Source organism: Montipora foliosa, chromosome 12, assembly GCF_036669935.1.
Source record: "Montipora foliosa isolate CH-2021 chromosome 12, ASM3666993v2, whole genome shotgun sequence".
Taxonomy (NCBI): domain Eukaryota; kingdom Metazoa; phylum Cnidaria; class Anthozoa; order Scleractinia; family Acroporidae; genus Montipora; species Montipora foliosa.
In genome coordinates, this window is record NC_090880.1 from 30,647,535 (window position 1) to 30,663,070 (window position 15,536).

Sequence of the window (15,536 nt, forward strand, 5' to 3'; positions counted from 1 at the left end):
TCCCATTCATACAAGCACCATATCGCAGCGGCAACGAGACTCATCGTCAGCTGCCAAGGTTTTCAGTTTATCCGGCAACGCGATTCTTGTTATTTCCGATGCTTTTAAGCGAGGTGTGGCCGACGGCCCCAGGCATCCCGACGACACTGGTGGAAAAGCGCTGACAGCTGTGAATGGGACACAAGCGATAACGTGATCCCATCTAATTGCGGGACTTTTTTTCCTTTTTGTGTCAAATACCATAATCTATTTGGGCGGAGAGGAGAGACTATTCCGGCCTCAGAAATCTGCGGTTTAAAACGCAGGATTGTTTCAAGTTGTTATTCATTCTTTTACCCGAAGGCAGCGAGGCAGAACAGGGCCCATTGCTCGAGGACAGACAAGATTCTTCAATTCTCTTCAAAAAAGAAACTTGTCAGGACACTTTGAAACATGATGTACAGAACAATTATTTTTCTCTGGTTAACCTTTGCCTTAGTTATTTTTACAAGGTAGGTTTAATTTTTAATATTTCATGATTTCGTGCGAGTTGTAAGAACAAAAGTTCATGCAGCCGCTCCAAAGACCGTCCCTTGGTTCTTACAATTGAACAATAAGCTTATCTCGTGAAGCAAACTTTAAGAGTTATTGTGTCGAAACGATATCTGAAAATTTGCATTCTCATCAATTTTCGGTTTGTCTTAACAGAACGGTCGCATTTCCCGCGCACACAAGCAAAAAGGTAAGTATCTTTTTTACATACGTCGTTTTGAATTTCAATGTTTAGTACAAATATATTACGTCAATTGTTTAACAAAATGTCACGCAATGCTTCAAAGATAAACAAGACTACGTTTTCACGTTCTTCGAGAAGCTTAAGATCTTAAACTGTTTGAGAAAACATACGTCGTAAGTAATACAAAATTTGGAAGCATATCGCATGGGTAAAACAAGATAAATAGCTAATTTCCCGTGGGATAGCGCCAATCCGGACGCTGGCACAAGTGAAACCAGTCATCGTGGAGGCTGATTGCACACCGTGCTAAATTTGAATTGTCTAGACAATTCATATAAACAATAGCAAATAAACAATTGTGGAGTAATAATAAAGGTTCTCCATCTCCAATATCAAACTAATTTTCTGCTCTGTGGTGTATTAACACAATTGCAGCATTATGCGAGAACGGTGTGGTTATACTCGACGAATTCAAATGGATTTGTGAGAATAACAGGATCTTATGTGGACAGCCTGGGAGTTGATAAAACCGACGAGAATGGTAAGTCACGATCACTGTCTTAGTTTGATATGGACTCAAAACCCTATCTGCAAAATCGAATATCACCATTGAGATATTTTCATAAACAGACCCTCTCCCCGGGTGCTGGAGGCTAAGACCACACAAGCAGTTTTGACAAATCACTACAAACCTGTTACGAAGTAATGAACGTCGATCAGCGTGATGAAAATTCACATTTTTCAAAAAGAAAAACGTTCTCAATCGGCTTTCATTTTGCGCACGCTAAACGATGTACTTTTACAGAGAGAACCACTTTGGTCCTAGTCGGATCAGAGAGCGCCGACACTCTCTCAAATCAGTCTAACTGTTCTAATCTCCGACAGCTGATTTAATTTAGGAAACTCACTAATGCCGAGAACACGGGGCAAATGAAAATATAAGTAATGTGGAATGTCTTAAGAAGCTAATATTTCCTAAGCATATTTTTACAAGATCTGTGATTTAAAATAATCGTTAACGAAACAGTGCGATTTTTACTGTACAAAAATGGTTGGCGGAAAATCTCTGTATTGTGAAGAAGTGACGTCTCTTTTTTTGCCGCAAGCAACAAGTGTGATTTTCCCCGCTAAAAGCGGTATGGATCGGAAAGTTGAAAGCCCCGGCCTGAGTGAATTTTTCCGACAAAAAGTGTTAACGTCAAGAATGAGGCGGGTTTCCATCTTGATATCTACGCTCACTATATCGTGTTAGACTCGTTACGGCCAGGTGATATGATCGTTGTCTGACAGACTTGACGTATATGAGGTGCAATTTGTAGATAATTGCACGGAAAGTCTAATGATAACTTTATTTTGCACTTGTGGCGTCAGACATAGCAATATCTTCGCCGCTAATTTTATAAGTATAATCACAACGTAAAGAGTCAATTGTCGTCAATCTTGCACTTTTTTGTTTTTCCGAGGCAGACCTTTGCGAACAAAACGGTGAGGCTCCGTGATTTGACACGTCAGCAGTAACACACATGCTGGCTCGATTATAGGCTTCTGTTAATCAGCTTTGTACGCAAGGTGCCTACATGGAGAAGTGCCCCTATCGGGAAGATTTATGTCACCCAAAAACTTAACTTTATGTTCAGGGTCGTGTGCTGTTACTATACGTGCTTAGAAATCATGTTAATAAGCTTGACCTTTCATTCCAAAGCTATTGCGCAGTTTGTTCTCGAGGCATTAAACACCCATCATACATTCTACGTTAACTTTAATTAAGCCATCCAGTGTAAAGCTATTGAGCTAAAGATTTCGCGGTGCAGCTCACAGAGGTTTAAAGGGTTAACATACATAAGCCAGTGTTGTTGTTTACAAGGTTAAAATTAGCGCCGTAGGAATTTAAAACATTCTTTGTTTGCGAATTTTCCATGAATTTAATTTTGTCACTGAGTGTTTATTGGAGTCTGTTTACCGAGATAACTGTTAACGAAAACCTTAAACAGACTTCTAACAGTTTAAGTTCTTAGGAATGCCAGTTATGAAACAGCCTTTTCCCCGCCTAACGTCGGAAAGATCTCGATACAGAGAGCTGGTTTTTTTTCTGGCATTAATGTTTTTTGCCGCAATTCTTGGCTCAGGAAGTTCTCCTTACGACGGAGGCTGTACAAAGTGACGGATTAAGACTGGCACAATTTGGAGACATTACCCCCCAAAGACATTTCACATTATCCGATTAAGATCGAATCCCCAGCAGGACTTGTCGAAAAACCGCCCGCGCTCAACCACACGAAGGCGCTTAGTTTCTGGGCGACAATAGGCGTTTCCCACTACAGACCGACAATTATTACACTAAATATGAAAAATAAACACATACTAAAATTCTTTGTTAACATTTGAATGGCTTCACAGATTTACGCTCTCTGAGACTCGTTAGAATACACCCAATGACCTCACCTTTTTGAACGCTAACAAGATAAAAAAAGTTATAGGAAAAATTGTTTCACTATAAAACATTGCGATAAAATATTAAACATGGCTTAAAAAAGGGCTAAAAAAGGTTAAAATGCGACGTTTCGACATAAGTTAAGTCATTATCAAGCAATGAAAATAAAAATGAAGTCAAATATATAATAAAATTAAAGCATGAAGTTATGCTGTTTACCCTAGAGGCGCAATCAAGTAAAAAGCTTAGCTCGAATGGAGTCCACTTGAGTATTGAGTGAAGGCGTAAGTTCCTTAATGAAAAACATTTCATACAGAAGACATTCACACTTAGTTTGGCATTTCTTAAGAATAAAGAAATAACTGCTAAAACTAGAGGTGTCAATACCACCATGGATATTAAAGTATATGGCAGAATCACCTATGTTCCTGAATACGTTGATGTAAGTGCCTTGTAGTAAAACCTACATAATCAGCATCACACTGGTCACATTTAAAATGATACACAACGCATTGATTGTTAACTAAATCAGGCTTCTTCTCCTTTGGCCAAAGAATCTGTTGAATAAGTTTACTGCGAAAGACAGGTTGAATGTCGATACCGATTTTAGAACTCAAGGATCTCAATTTTTATAGTTCCTATAAAAAGCTCACATTGTAATGAGCGTACAGAGGTCCTGTACGTCAAGGCCACACGTGGTTAATATTGATTTTTGAATGTTGTACGTTTCTTTCCACAGCTAAGCTGGAGTTGGAGTCACTTATCATAAACGGTTCGGTCGTGGTGAGAATACGATCCGTCAAAGAAAATAGTTACCTATGTGTGAATTCGGATGGCAACCTTACAGTTGAGGTAAGCAATGCATCAGTGAACACTTGCAAAACATGATCGTTGTGACAGTATGACTTCCGAGTGTTTCTAATGGTTTTGCTATCAGTGGTTTCAAGCAAAAGGGTTTTTCCGCATGTTATTGGTATAAATATGTATGTATATTGGTACTGACGTACAAAGCGGTGAAAGACCGCACGTATTCTGTTTATGTTTTTGGTCTATGTGGCTAACTCTTCACATATTGGGAGGAAAATAAGCAGAAAAAAAACATTCAAATTTCTCCTCAATCTGGTAAATCTGGGAGGATGCTCTTTCCGAGTTCGCTTTTTTTGTGATTACGCTAACTCTAAAAGCCTCTCACGAAGCCTTGAAGTCGTTCCATTTAACGAATACCGGTTACAGAAAACAAATATACAGTGACACGTTTAGCCCACGCAAATGAAGCAATTCGGAGGTTATATAACCTTCTCAAGGGACATCAGGTTCACTGAGAGTCCCGATTTTTTATTTTATGGAATGTCTCCGCCACCTGGATGGATAGTTCACGAGATCGTACAATTACTTGTCTATCTTGAACGCACGGGAACCAATACATCTCAAAACTTTATGCAAAATTGAAAATGTTATAATGTGTTTCCGTCGACAACATCGTGATTTGCTTCGTGTCTTTGTTAGTACAGATAGTTTTCTTGCTTGCTTCCATTGCCAGTCAGCAGGTGATTATTTATATGACATAGGCCGACTTTCGTTCTATATTTCTACTCTTCCATTTGTATTGAACCAAAATTTCAGCAATCATCACTGCACAAGGGAACTTTCTTTAGCGCATTGTTCAAGTAAGAAAATCCACGAGCAGCAAACTGTCATTGGCGACTTTTACTCGGCTTCTACTGACTAAAAATGAATTTTTTTCTCTTTTATGAATGGGAACAATAGTAATAATAATTGTGATATAATAATAATTACTGATATATGTATATTATATTTATATTGATAATAAATATTTTTGTGACGCCCTGCGATCCTAAATCTTAGTTGCTTTACTTATAAAAAGGTAAAAAGTGACCGTTCAAGTATAAGAAAGTGGTCTAAAAATGACGCCTCGTGGAAAAATGCTCTCTCCTTCATTCCTGCGTCCTGTTCAATTACCAGGACGCTGATCTTCCAATCGGCAACGATATGTATTACTCGCCATCATTTTGCAACGGAGACGGATTTTTCCAGATTCGCGTCAGATATTTGTTTCCAGTCTGGTGGCCTGAGAAAGGTCAGAGACGGGCCAGCCGAGTACGTGGTATTAATAAGTATTAAGTGAACCACTTTATCCGGTACTTAACTGCGGATATCAATCGAGATCGCTTTTCAGTCATTTTAGATATGACATCTGCAGTTAAGAGCACCCTTTTGTAGAACCATTTAGTTGCTGGGCGTACCTGTGGGTTGGTCATTCCGGTTTGACAATCTCCCACAAAGCGTCAATAAAGACTATTCTGAATGCCAAGCAATATTTTAATCATCAAAATCGTATTTTTTTGTTCACAGAATCATGGAAATATTACGACTCGTTGCTTATTCTCCGAACGGATAGACTCTGGTTATACCAAATTCCAGTCGCAGTATAATATAAATTGGTTTCTTGGATTCAAGCGAAGTGGCAGACTTAAACAGCCTCACAACACGACGATGTCTCAAAAGGCGGCGAGATTTATGCGTTATTTTTCTTAACCAAAAATATCTTTCCCGACTAATTTACATATTTGTAGGCTTACACTGGATATAATCTGCTTGGATAACAATGGTGGAATTTTCTCATGTATTTATGTGTAAAAAGGGAAACTGTTTAGAACTATTTATTACCCCGAAGACTCAAGTTTTAGAGGATAAATTATAACATATTACACATAACATATTTATGTAGGATATTTATAGATTGGAGTGAAAATACTCTCAATCAATATAGTTTTGTTCAAAACAACTGCTTTTGCAAGGATATTTATAATAATACTATGTATTATATGAGTATTTCACATTGACGGGATCCACCTTAGGCCAGATATCAAATTAAATATTGTTTACTAGACGGACCCCTTGAAAATCAAAAGCGCGATTTTGCGGCCTAACTAACAATCAACTCTCAAAACACACAGTTTCCCATTTGCGTAAGTAATTAAAATATGAAAAGGCTGTCGATATTTGAAATGTGGGGAAAAAAAACGTTCTACCTCTGGACGGTAGGGCGTGTTCTCTTTGTTGCCACGTGGACAAGGTTCGTTTAATTTTGCAAGTTCTTTATTGTTTCACTTTATCAATATTTGGGCCAATTTCTTGAATGAACGTGTTATCCCAGTTAATCGTTCACAGCACAAAGATCAGAAATTAAGAATTACTTTTTTCGCATTTGTCGTATTGAGCGAAAATGAAAATTTCGTGAGAAACAGGATATTTGAGTGCTGTTCGCATTTCACGCTAAGTTTTATTTATGCGTACATTATTAAACATGTGAGACGCACAAAAAGGAATATAGCTTCAGTGTTGGTTTCTCCCACAAGAAATAGGCACTGATTTTTTTAGGATATACAAAATAACTGACCATGCGGTGGTAAATTACCCTTGTGGTAACATTGAAAACAAACAGACGAACACAGCTAATTATTCACAGCGCTGTGAAAATTTTTCAGTCTTTTAAGGTTATACCAATAACACAAAATACAAATAGAGCATCAGTTAGATTGAGACATATAAGGCCTGTTTCTGGCACACGAGTCCTCATTGGCCTTCTTGGGCCTGTTTATGCATTTCAGTTGCATTTTGTAAAGCCAATTGTAAAAGCTTGTAAATAGACAACCTAATTTATTTGACTTGAATGTACCTAAATATTAGACATAAGTTATTCGAAGCGACAATACCACGCAAATCTTATTTATCATGGTGTAACGTATGTAATTTTTTATTCGAAATTGTTCTTAAGTTATTTAAAATCAGGTGTGCGAAGTTCCAATAAACAACGCAAGAACGTAATTTTCGTGATAATTTTATTTTCCTCGGTCTCTCATTCAGACCTGCCAACCCCTCAGAGCTCAAAATCTGGAGGTGGACTGCAAAGACCTGGAGATTCAGTGAAAAAACGGGAAATTTTATAAATTGCCTCATTTAATTGTCAATACTTACAAAGGTTAAATTTAACTGGTACACAAGTGCAGTAGCTAAATATACAGATACGCAGCAGTTGCTTTCTTTGCTGAAGCTAAAAGTTCGCTGTCAGGTCTCCATTTGTAGCTAGCAAGGTGTACTGTTCTCTGAAAATGCCAGTTCAACGCCAGAATCTGAGTTTGACCATAGTTAATAGAGGGTACTGGTTTTGAAGCTCGGCAAACATCAAAGGAGCAAACAAAGATGCCAAGATTAAGGTCAACGACCGTGCACAATCTTTTGTTTTGCGCTCATACACTATGCATGAATTAAGTAACCAACACGTTTCTATTGGTTAGTTCCTCAGTACGCAGTAAACAACTATTGTGTTTAGTGCACGGTCAAGGCCAAAAAAGAGAACAAAAACATGCGACAAAGAAATTTGCCGGGTTTGATAACCATTCCCCTCTTATTAACTGTGGTTTGACAAAGATCACGACCACGCTTGCCTGAAGCCATTTTGTTCAACATACGGGCACTTATGACGAAAGCATGCCCAGGAATGTATGAAATCGAGGAACTTCGTCCCCAGACTCCGTGTGCAATGCAACGAACGAGTGTGCAGCATGGATGCGATCGATCGGTGAAGCAACGGGACGAAATAGAATTCACACTTTTCGCTTCTTGTCTGAATTTGGCAAAAAACCGAGAGATTTCAGTCTTTGCTGGGAGGCCGGGAGAAAAGAGAAAAAACCCGGGAGAGTTGGCAGGTCTGCTCATTCCTTTGTTTTGTCGAGGAAGCAGAGAGGCAGAGAAGGTGTTTTGCCTGTAGGAGACTTCACTGTTTATAAAAAAAAATCTTTTGCTATTTACATTTTGCCAACCACAGAACAAAAGAATCCTTTGTTTCAACAGCCAATAGATCTCTGGTTGGGACATTAATGACAATAGGTAACGTTACGGTGAGTATCGCTCCAGGATTCATGATGAAGAGCCGATTGCTCGTGTCGGCCGCCATTTTGAATGGAGAGAGGCTTGAAAAGGACTCTTCTTTTCGACTATGGTGATCTCTCGGAAAACCTTAAATAACAACGACCACAACCAGGTTTTCTGAGCCCGCGAGACTGAGCACCCCCCGCAAACCATTGTTTTAACGAAAAACGCTGGTCAGCAATCTGGTTTCGGTCATTGCTGTCTAAGGTTTTCCTGATCTCTCCCCAGTACTCATCTTCATCTAAAATCACGATGGCGGTGACAGAGATAAAGCAACTTGATTTCCTGTTTCCTATGCGTGGCAATGTTTTTAAACAACATTTATTTCAGTGTTTGCCCTAAGAGCCCAAAGTGATCATTAAGAGAGTTTACGCTGTTTACAATTATCTTATAAAAATATCACACGCCACAATAGAAAACACACAGTACAGGAAGTCAACTTTAACGATTGGAAAGAAAATGAGAGAGTAAACATTCTGAAATAAACCAACATTAACTTGAAAATCAATCATGGCAGTTTTACAATTCTTTTACAAAGGATGTTGACGTTATTCAAAACGCAGGAGCAATTTGCTTGCGCAATTGTCAATGATGCGTTGCAAAAATGGTGGATTTCCTCATTCTTTGGGTAAATACGGTGATGTAAATCTAGTTCTCGCTGAAACATATAGAGGATATTACACGGTGGCGAGAAGATATGAATTTTACGTTTGAGTGGCAAGAACAATATTGTTCTTGCCACGAGAACATGAAAATTCATATTATCGAGCTAACGTGTAATTCTCTTTTTATCATATGGGCAATAAATATAAATGGTAGAGATTGAAAAGCGGGCTTTAATACAAATGCTGAGCATTAATACAAACAAACAAAAAAAAAGCGTCAAAAAAAAGCTGGAATCGGGACGTCGTTGCTCAATATGACCACTCGTGTTACAGACGAAAGAGACGTCACTGGGTACCCGGATGCGGTGGTCGTATTGATTCTATGGGGTTTTAGAACTAGTAAAACACTCCCGCCCAGAAAACAAAAGCCGATATGAGAATCCTGAAAAACAAGCAACAAGCTTTTGTTTTTTACTTTATTGCTAATATAGCAGCGATATCAAAATATCCGTTTATTTCTGTTTTCTTGTCACACCGGGCGATTGTTTCAAGAACGTTTCAAATAGGTATTCCAGAATCTAGCTAATGAATACTAATGTCAGTGTGTGTGTGAGTGCGCTTAGTTTTAGGTTGTGCTAATATCCAAGTGAAAACTAGACTTAGACAACAGCTTTGAGGACAGAAACACAGCCACCATTACTACTAACCCGTTGATGATGACAATAGCGTCCAACGGGAGACGGATTTTTTTTTAAAAAAAGAGATTTTAAACAAAACCTACGGTTTACAGATCCTTCCTCAAAACTGTCATTTAACAAAATCAAAATTAGTGATCCGAGTTTCCATGAATTAACGACAACCGTTAATTTAGAGAAGAGATCATGTTGCTTGAGTGCCATGTTGAGAGCCGAGGTCTCTGGGGAAGCGATGGGTATCGCTTGGGCTCCCCGATTAGGTACATCTCGCCGATACTGTCATTCTTTCATCTTTTGGCATGCAAAGTACTGGATGAATAACATGAACTAACGTTTCAATTTCTTCATAGATTAAAATTGCTTTGGCAGAGGAAACCAAGGCCACCAAGTGGGGTGGAGTGGGGACTATCGTTTTTCTTTGACTGATGAGAATTTGCATCTTGACCAGCTGAATACAATATACAAGTTTCTCGGACAAAGAATTGATATTGGTGGTTTGCAATCAATCCATATGGACATAATAACAATGACGCAATGAACAAGAAACTGGTGGACGAACAGAATGAAATTGAAGTTGCAGCTTATTTACCGATCACATAAGTGTCCGCGAGATTTTCCGCCATTAAGTTTGACATAGATTTTTGTTTTCTTTCAGCGTAAAATTAGATTGTTAAGTCCTTTTTGACGGGCAAAATTCAAACCTCGGTTGGCATTCAGTATTCGCGGATAAGTGTTTGTCGGATTTTCGAAAAACTGGGCCCCGTTGTTTTTGTCCGCGATAACGTAAAAAAACCACAAAAGGGAAAAATTAATACAAATAACAATGCCTTTATCGTGAGTAAAGTTCCATAGGGGGGTTGCAAAATCCACATCTTAATTCTTTGGAGATAACAAACAATATATAAAAGCTCTCTTAGGCCCGGTTCAAACGTCGCATTTCCGATTATAACTCCTATTTTGGTCGACTAAAATAATTAAATACGTCATTTGATTCAAACTTCGAATTTAATGGTGTCGAATTTAATTTATCACACGAGCAAAAACGATCACGGATTTAATCAGACAAATGATGAATGAAAGCCGAAGAAATGTAGAAAATAAGACATATGAGAGTGCTAATTCAGTTTCACGACCATCAAGGACAAGGAGTGGATTTGTGTAAATAAAGCGGAGTTTTATAGGCTTTGACTATGATGCTTTGGAGATTGCTAGTTTTTGTTTTTTGCTTTCAGGTTTGGCCCATTACAAAAAAGGACACTGAAATACGTTTTTTAAAAAGTTCACGACTTTCCCTCGCGACTGGACGGATCGTGTTTCATAAATGTTGATTCAGTGGAAGCCAATGAGAACTGCGTTTGAAACCACTGTCGAACTTCATTCGAATATTCCACTCGCTCAGTCGAAGATGCGGCAGAAGTCGAATTAAATTAATTCAAACGTCGCATTTCACATGCAGATAATTCTCGAGTTGTATTGGGCTCTTGTGAAATGCAACGTTTGAACCAGGCCTTAAATAATTATTTTTTGTGAAATTCAAAATTTCACGGCCCAACGAATATTTGCTTTTTAAAAACAGTACTCCGATTTTAACGCAGTGTCGCTGGACTGAGCCGCCTTCTCGCTCTCTCAGGCATTGAATAACTAACCTTATTATATGACTAGCTCCGTGAGCGGGCAAGATGAACCAAATCGCGCGCTCTGATTGGCTACCCGAGCGGGCAAGATGGAGCGATACTGCCCGCTCGGGATTTCTCGCTTGGTCCCACAAGATCAAAGATCATTTTTTGGTGTTTTAAGTCATATAATAAATCCTTTATTGACCAAGATTGTTCGGTCAAGATGACTGGATATTGGCCTCGTTCTTTTTTTGCGTGTTTATGGACCTCGACTTCGTCTCGGTCCATAGACACGCAAAAAAAGAACTTGGCCAATATCCAGTCATCTTGACCTCACGCTTGGTCAATAACCCATACGTATTGACGGTGAATAATTTAGAGTAAGCTTGGCAACAAAACACCTCAAACTAGTATAACTGGTACGTATAATGATCAGTAAGTACCCTGAGGGGGCCCTTTCTCGAACGGAGAGCACTTAATTCCTCAAAATTCACAGCTAATTTTCTATTTGTTACCTTGAAAGCATGTTAAAAGATCGGCTTTCCAAAACAAGCGGTAGGCAATTTCACAGATGGTTTTTCGGGGCCGAAAAAGTTTTCGGGACTTTCGAGAAACGGACTCCAGCTGGAGAGAAAAAACATTCACAGCGCCTCAAATAAACAATACCTAACTGAAAATAGATAAAACATGGCCGCCAAAGAAGAAAATTGGCCCTTCCTTTCTGCTAATTCTTTGAAATTTAAATTGCTGTCGAACCCAACGAACATGCAATGAAATTAATTCACCGGCTGATATTAATGATAACTGATGATTTAAAAAAAATCTATTATTTATAAATGGAATACCAAATTTCAAAACCTTCGAGTTTAGGAGATTAGAAACCAGCTCATGTCCGATGCATATTCTTGGTTTTAACTCTCGGCATGTTTTCAGCCAAAACAAAAGACAATATTTGTATTAAAATAAATTCCAAGCCCCAAAATTTAGTTTGGGAAAACAAAATGGCCACCAGTTGTGATGTCGGGAAAATTCGCAACATTATAATCCTACATGATAGTTCATCAAATTCGTGCAGTTACGGAGTAAAAGAAGTGGAAAATCATCACTTTATTTAATTCAACGTTGTCAAAGACACACATCAATGATTCATTGCAAAACGGCAAGCGGATTGCCCTGTGGTATCAAAAGTATTCTCATTCAGTTCAAGAGTTTGCTGAATTCACCACGCACTAAACTAAAAGAAGGAGCACAGCTACATTACCAGCATCGAGATCGTCTAATTATTTGTAATATTAAAGTATCTTAAGTTGCTAATCTAGTTATCCACTTCAAAGCTTCGAAGATCTGCTGAGAGTAGCAAGTCAGAAGTCTGTAAACGCTGGTTACAGACCCCTGGCATGTACTATAATAATAATATTTAGCTGCCTGGCTAACCATGATAATATTTTGTGCCAAAACATTCACTATAGATACTGAGAGAATTCATAAGTTCTAGCGAAATTCTACCTTCACGTGTTTATTACTGAGAACATTATTTTCGCTTTCATAGAAATAAGCTAATTTTAAAACAGATTAATCCTTTCCGTAATTCAAATGGTGAAAGATTTCACATTACCCAGCTGGGCCGGTATCAGAGCAATACAGAAAACCAAACTGGAATTTTTTAGACAAACTTTCCATAGCAACCACCTCAACCAAGGCCACTGTGGAAAATTAGATAATTAAAATTTGTATTGAAACAGGGATTTTTCACAAAATTTACTGGGGAAAACTTGTGCCTATTTTTTGTTTCCGTTGCTAAATTTGCCAAAAAAAAAAAAAAAAGAAGAAGACAACTTAAGTGTCTTGGCCGAAGTAGTCGAACTAAAACTAAGTTCGTTAAAACCCTCTGCTCAACTGTAAGGACTTTTAAAAGTGCCAATATGTACTAATTTCTCAAGGCATTTCTTCCCGCCAGCAACGATAAATAATAACAAAAATATTTCAAAGTAATATTTACAATAGGCATGCATTTGCCATTTTTAATGTATAAAATTATACGACACGCAGCGGCACGGAACAACCGTGAGCCGCACAGCCATATCACACTCATGAAGTGTCCTTGGACAGCGCGTTACGAGGCGTCCCGCGTTTTATGTTCCAAACGTTGCAAGAACTTTGCATTGCAATTCTGAAGGCCCTGCACGCGAGAATGCAGGCGGCATTTCATTTGACATTAAATATCATTGCATATACGCTTCACCTAAACAAGCCAACGCATAACGCTCGGCCAGTCCTTCCATACGCAGAGCACAGATAAGCAAGGCAAACGCTCCAGAAAGCTTAACTACTTTGTTTTAAATCTTGATTATTTGATCAGTCTTGCTTGTATCAATCCACCGCGTTTCATTTCTCAATACATCGAGGAGAAGATTTCTGCTCGTTCCCACAAGGTACTGTGGAACGTTCTGAATACGATGGTATATTGCTTATTCCTCTTTTCTACCAACTAATAGTCCACACTGAGGGTGTTGGGCGAATATTTCGGTTGGCTGGGGTCGGTGAGAACGAGTGTATCACTATTTCCGTCCATTGCGCTTTCATCCATTGCAGTTTCACCGTCATCTCCGTTCTTCTTACCCTCGTCCAGCGTCGCATCCGCTCGTTGATCGTCGTAGCGTTTTGTCTGCTGGTACCACAACATGGCAACCACCGACTCAAGGCCCTGTTGAGCATGCGTGTGGTCCACGATCTGTTTCTCATTCCAGCCATGACCTTTTTCTTTTTCCGACTTCAGCGGCTGATAAGAACGCAGCCTGCTTCGCGTGCAATCTCTCAACCTTTTCCTTAGTAAGAAAATTCGTATCGCTTTTTGAATCCTCAGCGCCGCATGAATCTCAGTTGAATGCTGCTCTGGAAGAGAGCCGATAGTTTCTTCCTTCTTTCGCATGTGTTGGAATCGCTCTTCCAGGCGATCAACCAACATTTTCAAGTCTTCCTCTTCATGTCCTTCTAAGCCGCCGATAGCTCGCCGAACAAGCGCTTGCATAAGGTCCAAGCAATAAATCCGAAATCCAGTCTTAATAGGAACCTGAAGTGAGCCAAACAAATGTCTGTTCGGCTTAGGAATCTGTAACGGAGGCTCCAGAGAGTCTAAAAAGTCACTAAGTTGGTGTAAACCAATAAAGTGCGTTGCGGTAGGATCGAATTCTTCCCAGACTTGAATAAATGTTTCCAGATCGTCATCAGACACGCCGATTTCTTCCTGGGATTGTGCCTCGTTGAAATTTTCTAAAATAACTGCTATATACATATTAATCATGATGAGAAATATAATTAGGATATAGCTAACAAAAAAAATCACTGCCAGAATTCTGTTACCGCAGTCTCCATTCGTACCGCCATTATCTAAATCCGGATTACAATCCGGTGGGGTAACCATTAACGGGTCCAGGATTGTATTCCATCCTGCGGCCGTAGCAACCCGAAACAGTAACAGCATGGAGCTATTAAACGTCTCAAAATTCACCACATCCGTTATTCCGTTGGTCTTTTTAACGTAACCGAATGAAGACATTCCGATGATGGCATATATGAAAATAATTAGACACAACAGCATAGCGATGTTGACTAAACCCGGAAGTGACTTCACGAGAGTAAAGAGAAGCCGACGAACTCCTTTGGCGCCTTCAAAGAAACGCAGCAGTCGTCCCAGTCTGAATACCCTAACAACTCGTAGCAGTCCTGGAGAAAGTATCATGTCTTCCTGAAGAACGTCTTCGACAATAATACCTTAAGACGCAGAGAACAAATGGAGTCTCAATTAATAATCATAATAAGGAATTTATTAAACGCATTTTCAGTAGGAATATTTAGACTTTTAACAGATTCTTGCCATAGTGTACACGACGTTTATTTACCTATGAAGAGCTTAGGAGTCGTAACTCGTTTAAACGCTCTCGTGCAACCATGATATACCACAGACGACTGACCACAACATCTGGAACTCCATGTTCTACTCTGCGAGTAGTGTGTGGGTTGTTAGACTGGGCCTACGGTTTATTGTCCGTTTCCGAAAAGACTAGAGAGCCTAATCATTTGCAGACGTTATTACAAAGGCAACACTTTCTCCTCAGTTATTTTAAGACCCTGAGTGTTGGTCCAGCCGCAGTCAAACTCACGACCTCCCGCATAGCGACCCGGTGCTCAACCAACTGAACCACTTTGATGTGTAAGTGCCCAAGAACAAAATGGCTAACAAACTAACCAACCCACCACAAACGGGGAAGGGAAGGGGGATTGTCTTGAAACATGAAGCAGTGTGTTCATGTAGGCTAACCATCTGTGGATATGGACGGGGAGAGGAGGGGAGGGGAGGGGACCGATATTTGTGAATGTCACAAAAGTTCTATCTAGAAACAACTACATAACCCTACGTGAACCCAATAATTTGGCCTTAATTAATGACCCCTCAACCGCAAAGCCACTTTAATTTTCTTGTGATCGAGCGAGCCCGCCTGCAGCCAGTGCGAAAGTTTCTTC

The 15,536-nt window shown here is 39.3% G+C and overlaps 2 protein-coding genes across 5 annotated transcripts in view; one reads left to right on the plus strand and one right to left on the minus strand.

Moving 5' to 3' along the window:
* On the plus strand, window positions 1-6,995 carry LOC137979820 (fibroblast growth factor 2-like). The gene is made up of 5 exons (XM_068827158.1): window positions 1-491; window positions 688-721; window positions 1,151-1,256; window positions 3,886-3,998; window positions 5,520-6,995. Exons 1-5 carry the CDS (start codon window positions 433-435, stop codon window positions 5,700-5,702), a joined length of 495 nt encoding a protein of 164 aa, XP_068683259.1. The 5' UTR covers window positions 1-432; the 3' UTR covers window positions 5,703-6,995.
* A 5,100-nt stretch (window positions 6,996-12,095) lies between these two features.
* The window catches only part of LOC137978738 (sodium channel protein 1 brain-like), a 46,440-nt gene continuing 42,999 nt past the window's right edge, over window positions 12,096-15,536 (minus strand). Inside the window, exon 22 of one of the 4 annotated variants that reach the window (XM_068825773.1) lies at window positions 12,096-14,786. In XM_068825773.1, the coding sequence (XP_068681874.1) occupies window positions 13,504-14,786 (1,283 nt within the window). In that variant the 3' untranslated portion in view covers window positions 12,096-13,503. The remainder of the gene's footprint in view (window positions 14,787-15,536) is intronic. The other 3 variants (XM_068825776.1, XM_068825777.1, XM_068825774.1) reach the window with 3 other exon arrangements.

Excerpts from the sequence above, each read along its gene's own strand:
- LOC137979820 (XM_068827158.1), top strand. The coding sequence starts at position 433 with ATGATGTACAGAACAATTATTTTTCTCTGGTTAACCTTTGCCTTAGTT. Across the intron at positions 492-687 it reads GCCTTAGTTATTTTTACAAG|AACGGTCGCATTTCCCGCGC; the intron begins GTAGGTTTAATT and ends TTGTCTTAACAG. Across the intron at positions 722-1,150 it reads CCGCGCACACAAGCAAAAAG|CATTATGCGAGAACGGTGTG; the intron begins GTAAGTATCTTT and ends ACACAATTGCAG.